Source organism: Podospora anserina, chromosome 1, assembly GCF_000226545.1.
Source record: "Podospora anserina S mat+ genomic DNA chromosome 1, supercontig 1".
Taxonomy (NCBI): domain Eukaryota; kingdom Fungi; phylum Ascomycota; class Sordariomycetes; order Sordariales; family Podosporaceae; genus Podospora; species Podospora anserina.
The window spans coordinates 2,195,231-2,210,462 of NW_001914859.1; the positions used below are offsets into that span (position 1 = coordinate 2,195,231).

General features: G+C 52.4%; 6 protein-coding genes across 6 annotated transcripts; 3 read left to right on the forward strand and 3 right to left on the reverse strand.

The window, feature by feature from the left end:
• Window positions 1-840: 840 nt before the first annotated feature.
• Window positions 841-1,796, forward strand: PODANS_1_6140 (uncharacterized protein; the record flags this gene model as incomplete). The annotated part of the gene is made up of 2 exons (XM_001912796.1): window positions 841-1,633; window positions 1,699-1,796. Coding segments are annotated over 2 exons (891 nt in total), but the record flags the coding sequence as incomplete, so codon positions are not given.
• A 293-nt stretch (window positions 1,797-2,089) lies between these two features.
• PODANS_1_6150 (uncharacterized protein) lies at window positions 2,090-3,355 on the reverse strand (the record flags this gene model as incomplete). Its single annotated transcript, XM_001912797.1, has 1 exon — window positions 2,090-3,355. A coding segment is annotated over one exon (1,266 nt), but the record flags the coding sequence as incomplete, so codon positions are not given.
• Window positions 3,356-3,896: 541 nt separating this feature from the next.
• PODANS_1_6160 (uncharacterized protein) lies at window positions 3,897-4,697 on the forward strand (the record flags this gene model as incomplete). The annotated part of the gene is made up of 1 exon (XM_001912798.1): window positions 3,897-4,697. The coding sequence occupies one exon, from the start codon at window positions 3,897-3,899 to the stop codon at window positions 4,695-4,697; it is 801 nt and encodes a 266-aa protein (XP_001912833.1).
• Window positions 4,698-5,555: 858 nt separating this feature from the next.
• Window positions 5,556-6,887, reverse strand: PODANS_1_6170 (uncharacterized protein; the record flags this gene model as incomplete). Its single annotated transcript, XM_001912799.1, has 6 exons — window positions 5,556-6,153; window positions 6,252-6,271; window positions 6,323-6,372; window positions 6,443-6,457; window positions 6,521-6,551; window positions 6,846-6,887. 6 exons carry the CDS (start codon window positions 6,885-6,887, stop codon window positions 5,556-5,558), a joined length of 756 nt encoding a protein of 251 aa, XP_001912834.1.
• Window positions 6,888-11,096: 4,209 nt separating this feature from the next.
• On the forward strand, window positions 11,097-12,437 carry PODANS_1_6180 (uncharacterized protein; the record flags this gene model as incomplete). The annotated part of the gene is made up of 1 exon (XM_001912800.1): window positions 11,097-12,437. One exon carries the CDS (start codon window positions 11,097-11,099, stop codon window positions 12,435-12,437), a length of 1,341 nt encoding a protein of 446 aa, XP_001912835.1.
• Window positions 12,438-13,051: 614 nt separating this feature from the next.
• PODANS_1_6190 (uncharacterized protein) lies at window positions 13,052-14,734 on the reverse strand (the record flags this gene model as incomplete). Its single annotated transcript, XM_001912801.1, has 1 exon — window positions 13,052-14,734. One exon carries the CDS (start codon window positions 14,732-14,734, stop codon window positions 13,052-13,054), a length of 1,683 nt encoding a protein of 560 aa, XP_001912836.1.
• Between the last annotated feature and the right edge of the window lie 498 nt (window positions 14,735-15,232).

The following is a 15,232-nucleotide window of genomic DNA, read 5'->3' on the forward strand; positions in this document are numbered from 1 at the left end:
TGGTGGGGCGTAAAGTCGCGACTTTGCGACGCGTACGAGAGATCGCGAAACTGCGCCTAGAATTGCTGGGACATGCAGTCTGAGCCGGAGTTTGTCGAATGAGGGTTCGAAAATGTAGAGAGTTGGTGACCTGAACTGGACTTTAAGGAGGGGACCTGTTGCGCCTGACTGGCATATGGTGGGAGTTGCCCAATTCAGGGTACCTGGTAAGGTTGGCGTGGCATTGATCGCTACTGAGCTGTCGAGGCGCTGTCCCAAGCTCGCGACAACTGGATTAATTACGGACCGATGAGGAAAGTAGACACTGCATTGGGAACCATGGACTGAGTCAATGGTCCAGCAAATACAGGACCATTCTCGATGTTAGGTGTATAGCCTGATATGTGAGGTCAAAGTCCTATTGTTTCTTTTCCAGCGCTTCTGTCTGTCTCTTTTGTCTGATGGGCTGGAGGAGTTCCATGGGATCTGAGAACCTTGGTGGGTGGTAGGTAGGTAGATCCTTGCCGCTAGAACGTTCTGGCTCCTCAATATGGGAGTGTCAACAGCCACAATAAGATATGCACGCAATTGCCATAACTTAGTTACTTATAAGTCGCTCCTTCTATAAACCAGCAGAACGACTAGAGTTGAGCAACTACAGGAAGCAATGCAAGGAAAGGGCTGTAGACTTACAAGCACCAGCCCGCCCCTCCACTGTTATCGCTTATCACCATTCCTTGCCAAGACTGGAATTAGCGCCTGAGGCTCGCAAAAACCTAGCTCCAGTTCTCCACAAGAGCTCTTGTTCAGTAGCCTTCCATGACAGTATCTTGAACCGCACAGCGTCACCGTGCCTGTTGAGGCCACTCTCCACTCAATCTTTCCAGGTTCTGCCACTTTCTACTCGAACAATTGCCTGTTCAGAATCAACACATATCACTCTTTGAGCGGCCACAACACGAGCCACCCAGTAGATTACAACAACGTCACTTACATCTTATCTCCAAGATGCTCGTCACATCAGCAACGAGCATGCTTCGCGCAGGCGCAGGCCGCTCTGCCAGCGGTCTCCAGCCCATGCTCCTCCGCACCACCACCGCCTGCCCTTACTCCGCCGGCCTCAACATGACCTCGCCCTTCTCCTCCATGTCACAACAACCCCTCGCCAAGTTCCGTACTTCACCAACTACCCGCCGCACCCTCTCCACCACCCCTTCCCGCCTCAGCACCGACGCCGAAGTCGACGCAGCCGCCGCGGCAAAGGCCTCCAAGGCTCAAATTGCTGCTCATCCCGAGACGCCCGCTCTCAACTGGGAGACTTTCTTCAAGCTTCGCAAGTCGAGGAGGAGATGGCAGCAAGGCTTTAGTGTGCTGGGCATGCTGGGGTTTGGTCTCGCGGGGTCGATGGCGCTGGGATCCGGCGCGGCGGATAGTCTTGTGGGCAATATCCCGCTTGATCCGCTCATGACGATGGGGTTGATGACTATGGGTTTCGCCGCACTGGGTTGGTTGGTGGGGCCGAGTGTTGGAACGGTGGTATTTAATGCGATGAACAGCAAGTGGAAGGCGCCGATGGCGCTGAAGGAGAGCCAGTTCTTTGCGAGGATCAAGAAGAATCGGGTTGATCCTACCGCGAGTTCGGCGAGGAATCCTGGTATGGTGATCTCATGATGTTTTGAGTTGGCGATGATGACAGGTGCTAACATGAGATTGGAACAGTCCCCGATTTCTATGGTGAGAAGATCTCCAGTGTTGCCGGTTACAGGCAGTGGTTGAGAGATCAGAGAGCGTTCAACAAGAAGAAGATTGGCGTATAAAGGAAACATGAGTAAGACGGTATGGCATGTGGCAAAGTATAGTGTGTATCAAGTTCACAACAGGAGGAATTCTTACTTTCATGAGAGCGAACAATTATGGACTCAGTCATCGGTCTGCCTCTGCTCTCATTCTCATTGTTTAGCGGTGTTCAGGGATGGCATTTTGTCAGGTGTACCATAGGTGGAAAAAAAGGACCATTGCCAGAGCGGTTACACAGCAGACTCCTCTTATTCATAGCAATTCGAAATGAGTCGAGTTTATTCAAGATTTGGCCGTTCCTGCGATGTTATCACTATATGAACGGAAAGGATGGATCGACCTCGTCCTTCCAAGCCCTCATTCCTCCTATGATATCGACAATCTTTCTCTTGCCCCCGTGGTCCACTCCGAGCTCCTTGAGCTTCTCGACTGCCTCTTGGGAGTCCAGCCCTCGACGACATACAACAAATATGGGATCCTCTGCCGATTTCAGGGGTAAGATCTCTTGAGCATCACCACCATCCCTCTTGATGGTCGCCGCTTTCATGAGTAGCTTCCCAAAGGGCACGTTCACCGCACCGTCGATACTTCCAAAGGAGAAATGTTCCTTCTCCCTGGTGTCGAGAAGGATGTGGTTCTGCAATTGCCCACTTTCTCTCGCTGCGTGGTAGGCAGATGCGGTGATTCTATCCTGCGCAGGGAGGGTGGCTTTGCGTGTTTGGAGCCCGCAGAACTGGATGTAATTCGGATTGCCGGATTTGATGCCCTCTAGTGTCAAAGTCTGGGGTGAGTTCTCGCCGCAGGCGAAGCAGTTCTTTTTGCGGGAGGCCATTTTCAGGGCGCGGAAGGTGTAGGGGCCTGGGGCGGCGTTGAGGTCGTAGGAGTAGATTAGGAGGGTGGGTTGGATTAGGTTGTGGGGGTCGTCTTCGGTGGTGGTGTCTGAACTGGATTGGGGGAGGTGTAGAGCTGAGGCAAGAATCTTGATCGCTTCTCCTGCTTGGGCTACACCCATTAGACCGACTACTGGGCCCATGATGCCTGCTTCTCCGCATGATAGCTGGGTGTTGGCTGGTGGTGGTTTGCGGAAGCAGCAACGGTAGCAAGGAGGGTATTTCCTGTCCATCTTTCCCTGGGGTGTGGGTGGGCAGTTTAGGACGATCAGTTGACCGGACTTTTGAACAGAGGCGGCTGATACTAGAGGTTTGCAGAGGAGAACGCAGACATCGGAGATGAGGTAGCGGGTTGCTGGGTTGTCGGTGCAGTCTAGGACTAGGTCGTAGAGGGTGATGATGTCTGCTGCATTTTCGTGGGAGATGGGATAGGTGTAAGGAACATAGGTCGGCAGTGGGTTGAGGTCTCTTAGATGGGTGATGAGACTGTCAACTTTCTTCATGCCTATGCGAGAAGTGGCATGACCAACTTGGCGATGGAGGTTTGATGGTTCGACGACATCGCCGTCAATGATGCCGATGGTTCCTATCCCAGCACCTGCGATATATTGGGCTGCTGGACAGCCGAGACCACCGGCGCCGATAATGAGGACCTTGGAATTTATAAGTCGAAGTTGAGCTGTTGCGTGTTAGTCTCGGCCCACGGCAGGGTACCACCTTAGAACATAGTCATACCATCTTTGCCCATTCCAGGGACGATCATTTGACGAGAGTATCTATCAAACTCCTCATCTGTAAGCTGTAGACTGGAGCCGTTCTGCTCCCCATTCGTTGCTGCGCTATTTGAATGGTGTTCATCATTCGAATTGTGCTGCATAATGTCGGTTTGTGAACACGCCGGGTTCTTGGTCTGAAGCTCGAAATACACCAGCAGATAGCTCCTGCTGTTTGTGTGTTCAAATGCTTGTTCTGCCTACACAGGGACAAGGAACTCTAATACAATAGAAACCCTCGCTTAGAAACATACAGACTAACGAACAAATTCGCTATCACCAATATGATCGACTTTCAGAAATCCAATCCACTTCACCCCAGCAGACGAAAATCCATAGGGCTGAGCTTTGCCCCTCCCCCGCCAAAAGAAGGATCAGCCTTGGCGCTCGTCAAAAGCCGACCCCTACCCACCAAAGGCGGTGAACTCCCATGCCCCACTAAAAAGTCCAAACTGCCATGCTCTCCCTGTCGCTTTGCGACTGCGACTTGTCACGCATTGCGATAAGCCACCTCTCGCACACTTTTGTCGGCCACCTCTCACACCAAACAACCATGGTATTTAACTCAAATCCACCAATACCTTCTCATCTCCAACCTAACATTCTCTCCCAGGCTCCCACAGTCCCAGGAAAGCGCCCCACCGCCCGCCAAAAAGCCCTCGCCCGCCTCGCCGACCCAACCATCCCCCGCAAAACCCACCGCGAAGACAACCAGGTAACCGACTCCTTCATCAATTCCAAGCGCGACAAGCGCCTAATCAAGCACTCCTCCTTCGTCTCCAAAATCACCAAGCCCTCCTCCACCACAGCACTCAAGAACCACAAGAAGCGCCAGGCCAAAAAAGCCAAGACCCAGCTAAAGACAACTCTCGACTCGCTCGGGGATGTCCTTGACGACCTTGAACATGAGATGGAGGATGAAGGTGCAATGGACAACGAGCAGGCCCTGCAGGGGAAAGTCAGACACAAAAGTATAAAGTCTAGGCCGGGGGCGTTAAAGAGGAAGGAGAGGGTCGTCAAGGGGGAGATGTCCCGGTTTGGGCATAACCTAGCGCAGTTGGCTACCGTGACGAGCGCGAGTAGCACGGCGACGATAAACCAGAACACGGCCAAGAAACAGGCGGAAGAGCAGTCAAAGATGGAGACAGAGGGGACCGCGATAACGGCGCAAGAGGCAGCGACTTCGAATCGGTGGGCGGCGTTGAGGGGGTTCATCTCTTCTACTATGGAGCAGAACCCTGCTTTTCTTGGCAAATAATGGCTACACGTCATGTGTGTTTTTCTTATCTATGTATATACCCTTCAAACTGCTGTAATAACGACAGGAATGACAAATGTTGAGACAATATGAGTATACAATAGCCGTCCACTAGATTGCCCAAAGCGAACTTCTGTTGTGCTGTCTAGAAGAATTGTAAACATAACCATGCACAGTGATGATGCAGATGTTGGCTTTGTGTGATGTGGGTATCGTAATGCGACATAACCCCCCTCCATCCTCTCCAATTAACGAGATAAACCAGATGATGTTACCCAAAACGCACCCCTCTTTCTTCCCATTTTTCATCTCCAATTACTCAAAGCCTGCCCTCGCGCTTTAAAAACAAAGGGGTACTCGTGTCCTGCCTGCCTAACTCCTAAACACCTGCTCTCCCTCGTAGATAGCCAGCGCCTCTGCGAAGGTAGAGGCACAGGACTGCAGATCCATCGTCGTGATGCTTTCAATGTAAAGCCGGAACAACTACTCTCAGAAAGCCATCTCGGGTAAAATACCTCCACCTCAACAGCAATCATTGCCTCCATGAATTCCGCCCTCGAATATGATGACTTCGTATCAAGAACCAACAGTTGCGATAGGGCTCAACTCTCATACCAAAATACTGCTGCTGATCTTCAGCTCGAATGGAGCTGCCAACGCTGGAAATGCTGTGAATGACCCAAATCATGCGGCAAAACCCGACTGCTGTGCTGAATACAGTTACAAGAAGGAACCACAGGGCTCAACTTCAAGATGTCTAGTGATAGCATCCGATAAACGCCTCATCTCAACCTCTGTTCTCTTTGGTCCGTTTGGAGCCAGATTGTAATCGTCAATCGAACGCTTGGTGGCAACCCATCAGTCGATGCGTGGCGGGGTTGATGAGGATGGAAATGGTGATGCACTGCGTCTTCTCTCGCCTTCTTTTCGCAGACTTTCGATAATGTTCATCATCTCTTTTCGACCGCTGCGGCTGTCGACCGCTTTGCCGGCCATCGACATTGACACCTTCTCAGTAGCGTTGGCGTTGAGCAACTTCTTGATCAGGAGATGCCTCATAAGAATACAGACGTAGACGCCGCAGTCGCTGCTATTCTCCTGCTGTGGGCAGTCGTTCATCTGGTAAAATCGTAGAGCCTGGCCCAACACCTTACTTAGCCGATCGGTGCACTTTTGGGCTTCGTAATAGTTCGCGCCACCCAGCGAGTCGTAGTGAAACGCAACGCCATCGATTTTGGACACCAGGAGCAACGACCAGTGAGAGCCAAGGTCGGATCTGGTGCTGTCGCGTGCGTCGTTGACTGGAAGAAAGATATGTGTGATCTTGTCGAAGTTTGGCAGGGCGCTTGCTATACTCCTGACGTCGCTTGATTGCATCATCAGGAACGTCATGCTGGGACGAAGCAGGACGATCTTCGCCTCGGGGTACTTGATGAGGACCTCCCGTTCGAGCCATCTAAACCACATGTTAGAGACGCGGTGTTTTGGAGGGAGGGGGGAAGCTTGGTGACTGTTGGGAGCTTCAACAGAACCCTCTTCACCCTATAGACGTACTCTTCCCAGAAGGCAATGTTCTACGATCATGTTAGCTTGGTCCAGCACCAACAGCGCCAGCAGATACATACATTATCTGTCAGCCAGTCGTTTCGGAGGGACCTAACATCCTCAGTCGTCACTAGAGCCTCAGTTAGATCTGGTTTGCTTGCCATAAGAGATCGAAAAGTCGCAAAGTTTGGAAAACGTACGGCAGATGTCATAGTCTGGTTGGGATGGATTGTTAGCAGGAGAACACACCACGATGGGAGCAAGATAGAAGCACTTACATGATAGATACTGGGTTGAGCCCGATCCCAGCTGTGCATTGGTCAGTCTCCGTGAGGTCCTGGTAGAGTATCGAGAGATAGTAGCTGGACTGCTCGCACGCGCACTGCTTCGGCCCTTGGTCGTAGCAGTGCGAAGAGAAGACATGTCGGGCTTCTTGATCCTGGGCTCGACTTTCCCGGGTTGTCTGCCCTGTCTGCTCTTGGTGCGGGGGTTGGTTGTGAGACGGAGATGGAATTTTTGGGCCTTGGATTTTGTACTGGCCATCCCCGTGACCCGGGAACTGGGGGGAGAAAATGTTGATAAAGAAGGGGAAGTTCTGCTCACAGTATCCCCGAAACGCCTGGCCATGCTGTTTCGGAATCCCATGATCCTGGAAAAAAGGGGTCCGCGCGACGGAGAAGAGGTGGTTGAAATAGATTCTGGGTCAGGTGAAGTTGACGCCGTTCGGCGGGGCTGGCCGGAGCTCCTTGAACCGCGGTAGGACTGGGAGGGCAGCGACGGGGAGGTGCTTCGCGAACGGAGCGATGAGGGGGGTAATACCGGTAGGGCGAGAGAGATGTCACTAGCGCCGTCGAGGAGAAGCTGTTCACGGGTTGCGCGAGTGTGGTAGAGGAGTCGCGACACGTTGAAGCGTAGGGTGTACCAGTCAAAGGCAGCCGGGGGCTGCGAGGTCCTCGGTCTTCCGGCGCGGTGTTAACGACTACAGATTGTTATATACGAACAGACAATGCTAGCGCGATCTTCAAATGAATACGGAGTAGAGCGCGCGGTCAATGCGGACTGTGGGGTTGGCCAGAGAGCAAGAATTGCGCAGGCAGAAATCACAAGCGATGTAGAACCGAGTCTCGAAGTTTTGACGGGGTGCGGGCAGTGTGGGCTGCGGGACCGACCTTATAGAGGACCCCGCAGTTTTGTGGTGACTTACACGCACCTTTGAAGGCCAGCCATCGTGGCAGTGCGCTAGCCAAAATGCCCGTCACAGGCCGCCGCCTGTCGATGCTGTCTTGTCTCCAGCGCGAGGCTTTCCGCAATTCCACAAACACTTTCTGGCTTCCTCTGGTCGGTGGTTTCTTTGTCCTCGTCGTGCAAAAGGACATTTCCGGCTTCCCTCCAGATATCATTTTACTCCCGAGTCTCAAGTCTTCAGGTTCTGGAGTCGAGCGCAAAAATGATCGCAACTGTCAGATGCTCAGATGCTCAAACAGAAAGACGTCACCAAGTGATCTTGCCCGCGCTTGGCATGCCAAGCAGTTGCAGACAGAGATCAAGGACCGTGCCACGCCTGGATGGCGACAGGTGAATGAATCAGACAAATCGGCCGCCCGGGTGAATCTTGTGAAGACAACACACGTCACGGCCCACGTCGCGAGGCTGAACCGACCAAGTGTTTGACTGTGAAGTATCAGAGATGTGGTTGTCATTCAGCATCTGGACATTCGAAAGTCGTGAGAAGATCATTTGGTGTAAGGTATTCGGAGCTGGACTCGCAAACGTGAAGGCATGCAATCTCCAGAGCCAAGGTTGTTGTTTGTCGATGGGAAACAGCAATGAAGGAAACGGCAACGTATCCAAAACCTTATCAGGCTCAATGCCTCGGTGTTAACACTTCGCCGGTAACTTTGTGCAGCTGTCAAGTGTGCCCTAATCATGAAGGCGTAAGCCTCTTCACATGGGAACCTGTCTGACTCCCTGCAACAAACAGTTCTAGCCGGACGAAAAGCCAAAACACAATGTTTGGCTACCTAGAGATGGGATTGAGAGTATCAATATAGGTATGAAGGCTATAACTCTATTGTTCATCTAGAGGACACCACATAGCTATCATTTGCGGTGACTGGGCTTGACTGGGAACTCCAGGGAATGAATGGTATTAGACTCTCGCCTTCACAGTCCCAACAGCCATACTGTGCGCCTCGTCGGTTTTTTATTCACTCATTCATTTTACGGAGGTGAAGATGTGTATTCACGCGTGATGCGGGTCTTTGGGAGCGTCTTGGGGAGGCATTCTGGAGCAGCTAACTGTATGTGTTGCTCCCATTCCCTCATCGGTGCTATTCAACTGATCCTGACGAATAGCTTCAATTGGAGCAACAGCCATGTTCACTGCAGATTCAAGTTGCTCCCAGCAAAGCCCCAAGTGAATCAAGCTCACAGCCAGGCTCCTCAATCTGAAAGTACTATAAAGTGTGTCTTCTTCTCTCTGCCACTTGGCAAGCCCATCCTTCCTCTCCCCATTCAACTACCGTCTTCACCGTTAGCACCGAATGACCCAAATCACGATACAGAAACGATCCATTCATCAAACTACCATCGAAATGTCGTCTACGTTCCTCTCTCGCAGTGCCCTTTCGGCCATCCGCCCAGCGAGCAACCAACCAGTCACCTCTCTTCCCAGCATTAGAAGACTCAACTGTGTTACCATGGGTTTTGACGATGTCAAGAGATGGAAAGAGTGGAAAGCGAAGGAACTTTTGGTGCCCAATTCCCAGGACAACGTCTTCCACTTGAAGGTCTACTCTCCCATCAATAAAAGCCAGGTGTGGAACATCGACTATTCTGGTGTGTCTACCGGATCTCCGCCTCCTCCTCAACAGGCATCTGCTCGTCTTCCCGTATCACTACTCCCGGCCAAAGTCCCTGTTCGCCGCCTGAGGGCCCAGAAGCAACTCTTGTCATATCATTATGAGTCACCGACCGGCGGGGGATCATCTACACCACAAAGATCTTCTTTCTCCACCACGTCCCAGTACATCACCTTTGAGACGCTCAAATCAGTCGAGAAAGGAGGCAAGGTCGACTCCCATTCCGCCAAAGTCAAGAGCTCGTTGCGGAACAGAGTCCAGTCTCGCCCAAACACCGATGACGCGCAAGTTACAGGTACTCCCGACAACAAGCAAGACAAAGATGTCGATGCTGAGCTACCAGTCTTGCGATATCTGCCATTCTTCCTCGGTGGTGGTGGACCACTCTGAGTTTGCGAGGCTTTCGCCTAAGGGTTTCCTACCATGAAGTTTCATAATAAATGATTCATGGTTAGGGTGGAAAACTTGGAGTTTTGTGGCTGAAGGCAAAAGATTGGGATTGGTATCCTGTGGAGCTTGGTTGGGATGGAGTTATGGCTTTTCACCCAGATTTTACACTTATGAGCGAAGGCGTTTAGAGGACCAGCAAGTGTTTTCTTCAAACGGGATTTCGAGTTTATGGGGTAGGTCGGGCTACTTCAGTTCAGCCAAATAGAAGGGGAAGTAGTAAAACCACATGCTGCTGGACGTACTGTTGAGGCTTGTGCATGAATTTGTGATAGTGATGAACTGGGCCCCAACAGGTCAGGGGAGGTTTCATCAAAAAAGAAAAGCTGCCTACGACAGCAAACATTTAAACCAGTAGAACACGAAGTAGTCACCCTGCCCACAAAATAATTGAGACACCAAATAAAGACCCCTCTTCACACGTCCTCCTCCCCAACCACACTCTCTAAGAGCCTAGGAAAATATTTTAAGGGTATAGTGCCACAGGCCTACTCCTGTTCAAAATTCGGAGGCCTTTGGCCACAGGACGGTTAAAATACGGTTGGTTAAAATTGGAGGTTCTTGTGTAAGTGACTGCGATTTGGGTGGTTTGGTGTCTCGATTAATTTGTGGGCAAGGTGGTAGTATAAGATACTTTGCCACAGTCTTCCCCATGTCAGCCCCTGGTATGTCCCTTTTGTGTCATTCGCTCTTAGGGGGCGAGGAATGGGTTGGGGTACATTAGACAGTGCTGGGATTCTAAAGAAAATTGTCGATATCTAGCATCTAGAACTGACCGAGTTAGCCAAAAAGTCATGAAGTTGCAGAATCGAACCTTCCGGGGATAAGCACCGATAGTACCAAGGCTTTGTCCGGAACATTGTTAATCGAGAGCATGTTAAAGATATTGCTACCGACTCATTGATTCAACCTCGCAACGTGACTGCCACATATTGACGGAACCGGATTTTCTAAGAAAGTCTGAATCTATTTCTCAGTGCCTTAGTCATGGTAGAGTAGGAAGTTGTTGGAGCTGGTGAAAGGTGGTTAAAGTTGGACGTTCATTAAGAGCATGCAGAAAATCCCGGATTTCTCTTACCATTGGTCATGAGGAGCTAACTGCCACGGATTTTGGGAGGACCAGGAGCTCACGGTGCTTCAACAGCCACAGGCACAAATACGTACGGCTGTCAACCTGATAATTCTCCCGGAGATTTGAAAAATACGGCGACAAAGTCTCCGAGCCTCCAAACTAATGCTTTGTCATCGTGTTACTCGGAGTTGGGCTAAACCCGAATTCCAGAAAATAGGGTAGCGGACAGCGGATGAACCTTCAGTGGAAATGGCACCAAACCCCCACAAGTCCCGGCCCCGAAGATCCCTGCCAATTACGTGGGCTCCGCTGTGCAACTCCAAACGCTTCCGGCAAGCCTGGGCCGGCAGGGGACGGGACAGCGAGACAGTTCTTATATAAACCACCCAGTGCTTGATTTGCCATCACCATTGTGAATTGCGCCATCCATCAACCACCCAAACAGGTAATTAACTGTTGTGTAATACCACCAACATGTCTCCAAAAGCAGCTTCAACAGCCACAGGTCTACTTGCGCCATCGAATCCGGAAACCAAAGAAGACACCGCTCTCTGGAGTTTGAAACATGTCCAAGTCCTCTGGTCCTGGGCCGCCAGACCATCCAAGCCAACATATCCTCCCATCTCCTCAATCCCACCCACGCCGGCCACCCGTCTCCTCGAAGCCGATGCCGTGCCCACAACCGGCGAGCCCTTCCCGACCGAGCCAATCCTCACCAGAAACGCCCACCATGAGCCCTCCAAATCCAATACTGTCCTCTACCTCGCCTATGGCTCCAACATGTGCTCAAAGACCTTCCTGGGCATGCGCGGCATCCGTCCCCTAAGCCAAATCAACGTATCCGCCCCTTCTCTCGACCTAACCTTTGACCTGCCCGGTCTCCCATATCGCGAACCATGTTTCGCCAACACCGCCCTGCGTAAACTCCCAGAACCTCCAAAACTGCCCCCCAAAGTCCCTGACATGCCCGACCTCCCTGACCCCCCAAAGATGCCCCCTTTCTCTTCCAGCAATCGACAGCGCAGACCAATCAACTGGACCAAAGGCCTCGTCGGCGTAGTCTACGAAGTAACGGCAGAAGACTACGCCAAAATCATCACCACCGAAGGCGGCGGCGCAAGCTACCACGACATTCTCGTGCCATGTTTCCCCTTGCCAGCCACGATCGGCGTCCCAGAAAAACCCGACATTCCCGTCCCTCCCAGACCGTTCCTCGCGAGAACGCTCTATGCCCCACGCCTCCCAGATATTCCAGATAAGCCCCCGAAAGAAGACGATCGCAGCCCCACCAACAATGACGACGGTGACGGTGACAGATGCCCCAAGCCTGAACCCCCCTCTTGGATCCAAAAATTCCTCCTCCCCGTCCGCCGCCCGCAAGCAAACTACGCCCAGCCCTCCCCCCGCTACCTCTCCCTCCTCACCACCGGCGCAGCAGAACACGACCTCCCCCAAGACTACCAAGCCTACCTCCAATCCCTCCGGCCCTACACCGCAACCACTTGCCTCCAGAAACTCGGCCAGGTACTCTTCCTCAGCTTCTGGGCCCCCTGGGTCATAACAGCCATGTTTGGGGGTCGGTTGTTCAGTGACGAGAAGGGCAGGGCGCCCAAGTGGGTCGTGGCAGGGACGACGGTGCTGTTTAATATCGTCTGGGCAAGTTACGATTACGTCGCCAAGCCCATCTTTGGGGACGGGGAGAGGACGCTCGAGGAGGAGGAGACGGACGGGCAGAGGAGTTGGGTCGGGGAACGGTGGGGGGGTGGGAGAAGGGAGAGGGGGACGGTGGACGAGAGGAGTGTTCTGTTGGCGTAGGTCATGGAGATGAAGAGAGTGGGAGTCCGAGGAAAGAAGTTCAAAGAGGGTGGATATCGAATATCATCCATCTTCCGAGGACCAAGACATCTCGGAAAGCCATAGGCTGACGCGAGCGTCAGTTCAGTTTCTGTGTAAACAACGGTACATAATGTCATCTCAAAGTATCCAAGTTTCTAGACAACGCTGGCGAGGAGTTTGGAGTTTTGTTTTTGTTTGTGTCACTTGGACATATGCACTCAATGCCAGCAAAGACACATTTATCTCTCTTCTCCACCGATAAGCAATGCATTTTTGATTCGCCCAAAGAAATTGTATATGTTTGTAGCCATGAACAATCCCTACTTTCAGAAAAAAGAGGACAACATGTAGTCCATCATTATCCCGTTATGCCAGAGCCATATGCAAACTGTCAAACCTTTGTTGGTACAAAGTATGCATTTCCCAGTCCCCAGACCCGATATCAACCCGGTCCTTGCGGCCCCTCCTCTTACCCGCCTATAAGGCAGGTTGAATACATGTTATTTTGACAGTACCAAAACTCAAAGACTTCCCATGAACCCGCCCGTCCCTCATGCCTATGTCCTGGGTAAGAAAAAGATGACTTTTGAAACCTAATTCTTTCTGAAGAGGCTAGGAATGTCATTAACATTGACCTTGCCGTCCAGAATGCCGTCGACGAGCCTGAACAGAGGATACTTGTCCTCGATACCGCGCGCCCTCAAGAAGCTGCTGACTTCGCGCGAGGTCGAAATGCCCTGCAGCTTCTGCCCGTTGAGCTCTGTACGCTCAATCTCCTGAATGGACACTCCGCGCTCAACCGCCATCTTGGAGTACCGCCAGTTGCGGGCAGCGGTGCAGCTGACAATCATGTCGCCCCACCCGGCACTCTCCTCCCAGAGCGTTGCTGGCTGGATGGTCTCGGGGTAGAACTCGCGAGCGAACTGGATGATCTCCAACATGCCACGACGCATGACGGCAGTCTTGGCAGTCATGTTCCAGCCGTGACCCTCCACAAAGCCACAGGCAATAGCGACGATGTTCTTGAGCGCACCGCCAAGTGAGACACCCACCACGTCAGACACCATCGAGACGGTGAAGTAAGGACGGCTGAAGAGTGTGTGAAGGACCTCGTGGTCCAGCGGGGGATAGTCTTCCGGGACGGGTGTGAGCTTCGTCTTGACAATCTGGCCACGAGAGTCGCGGTGCTCCTCGTAGGCCCCTTTGCCGTTGCCATTGGCTTGCCCGTTTCCGTTGGCCACGTGGCGGTCGCAAGGAGGTGTGTTGTAAGCAATGGTGGTCTCGCACCAGTTCTCGTTGGCAATTTCGCTGGCAATGTTGGCTCCGCTCAGGGCACCGCAATAAATCTCAAGCTGCTCGCCAATGAACTCGCAGATGAGTTCGATCTTGTCGTCGGTTACGGTCACACCCTTGATGCAGCTCACGCCGCGGGCATAGGGGAGAATCTTGCCCTTGAGTTGTCTGCAGATGTTGTTGATGAACTCGTGTGGAAAGTTGAAGATGAGAATGGTGGCGTCCTTGACAGCGTCCTCGATGCTGGGGTTGGCGATAAGGTTGGTCGGAAGGTTGATGCCTTCGAGGTACTTTGTGTTTTGGTGCTTTGTGTTGATGACCTCGGTCAGGTTCCGAGTCTCGCCGTCAACTCTCACCTTCTCCTCGTACACCCACATCTGAACATCCTTCTCGAAAACATCTGGGTGCTCGCTCGTGCTCTCAGCGATGACCTTGCCGACAGTGGTGCCCCAGTTTCCGGATCCAATCACTGCGACCTTGTGCTTGTGCGGAAAAGAGTCCGGTACGGTCATTTTGGCGGATTGAGAGTGTGTCGTACGGCGGTGAGACGGCTGCTGCTTGTTGTTGAGAGTGAGAGGGGCAGCTAATGACACAGCGATGTTGGAATAGCCAAGCGGTGGAGCAAGACCAAGAGGGTCTAGATTGCGGCAGCGGAGCGGGGTTGGACGAGGAGAGGGAGTGATGCCGCAGTGGTGATCGGGATTGGGATTGTTGAGGAGGTGAGATGAGAAAGCACGACTTTGCCGGCAAGTTCTGGCTTCGGGTGAGGGTCTGGCTTTGGCTTTGAGAATGGGGTACCGGGATGGGCCGCTATGCGAGTGGATATTCCGACAGGAAGAATGGGGCAGGTCCGGCGTCGAGCAAGGGAAGGGCGATAAGCGACAAGACTTGGGAATGGAACAAGCAGCAGAGAAAATGGTCCGAAGCAGCAAGCGAGGGATGTTGGGACTCTTCTTGTAGTCCGCTAGTCGTAATATCTTCATGAGCCAAAACAAAAGAGGCCGGGCGCGGGGACGGTGAGATGGGGCGGGGAGGGGGGGGTCTGGATTCAAATAGGGGACTTTTCAACTGTCTCTGGCTGCTGGCTGTGTGTGTCTTTGTCAATCAGCTTGTGAACTGGTTCGATGACCGCCACTGGCCGGAATTGCTGCGACGCGGTTGGCCCATTCCGAAAGGCATGACGCAAAGGGGGTTGCCAGGGAGGGCTTAATTGGCAGAAAATTGTTCACCGCCTGCCTCTTTTCCCTTCCATTTTTATTTTAGGTCGTGGCTGACAGCTCAGCGCGAGCTTGTGATTGCGGGCCTTCCGTAACCACACACGGCTCGCCTCGGCCATTGCCGTTCAAACCTCCGTTCACCGAGGTCGCCAAGCCATCTCGGCCATAATCGATATACAGAATCTCTCATTCACCGAGGCTCTTATCAACATATCAGACCTTATCTCCGTGAGGGCCTCCTCCTCGCTCTGGAAATATCCTCAC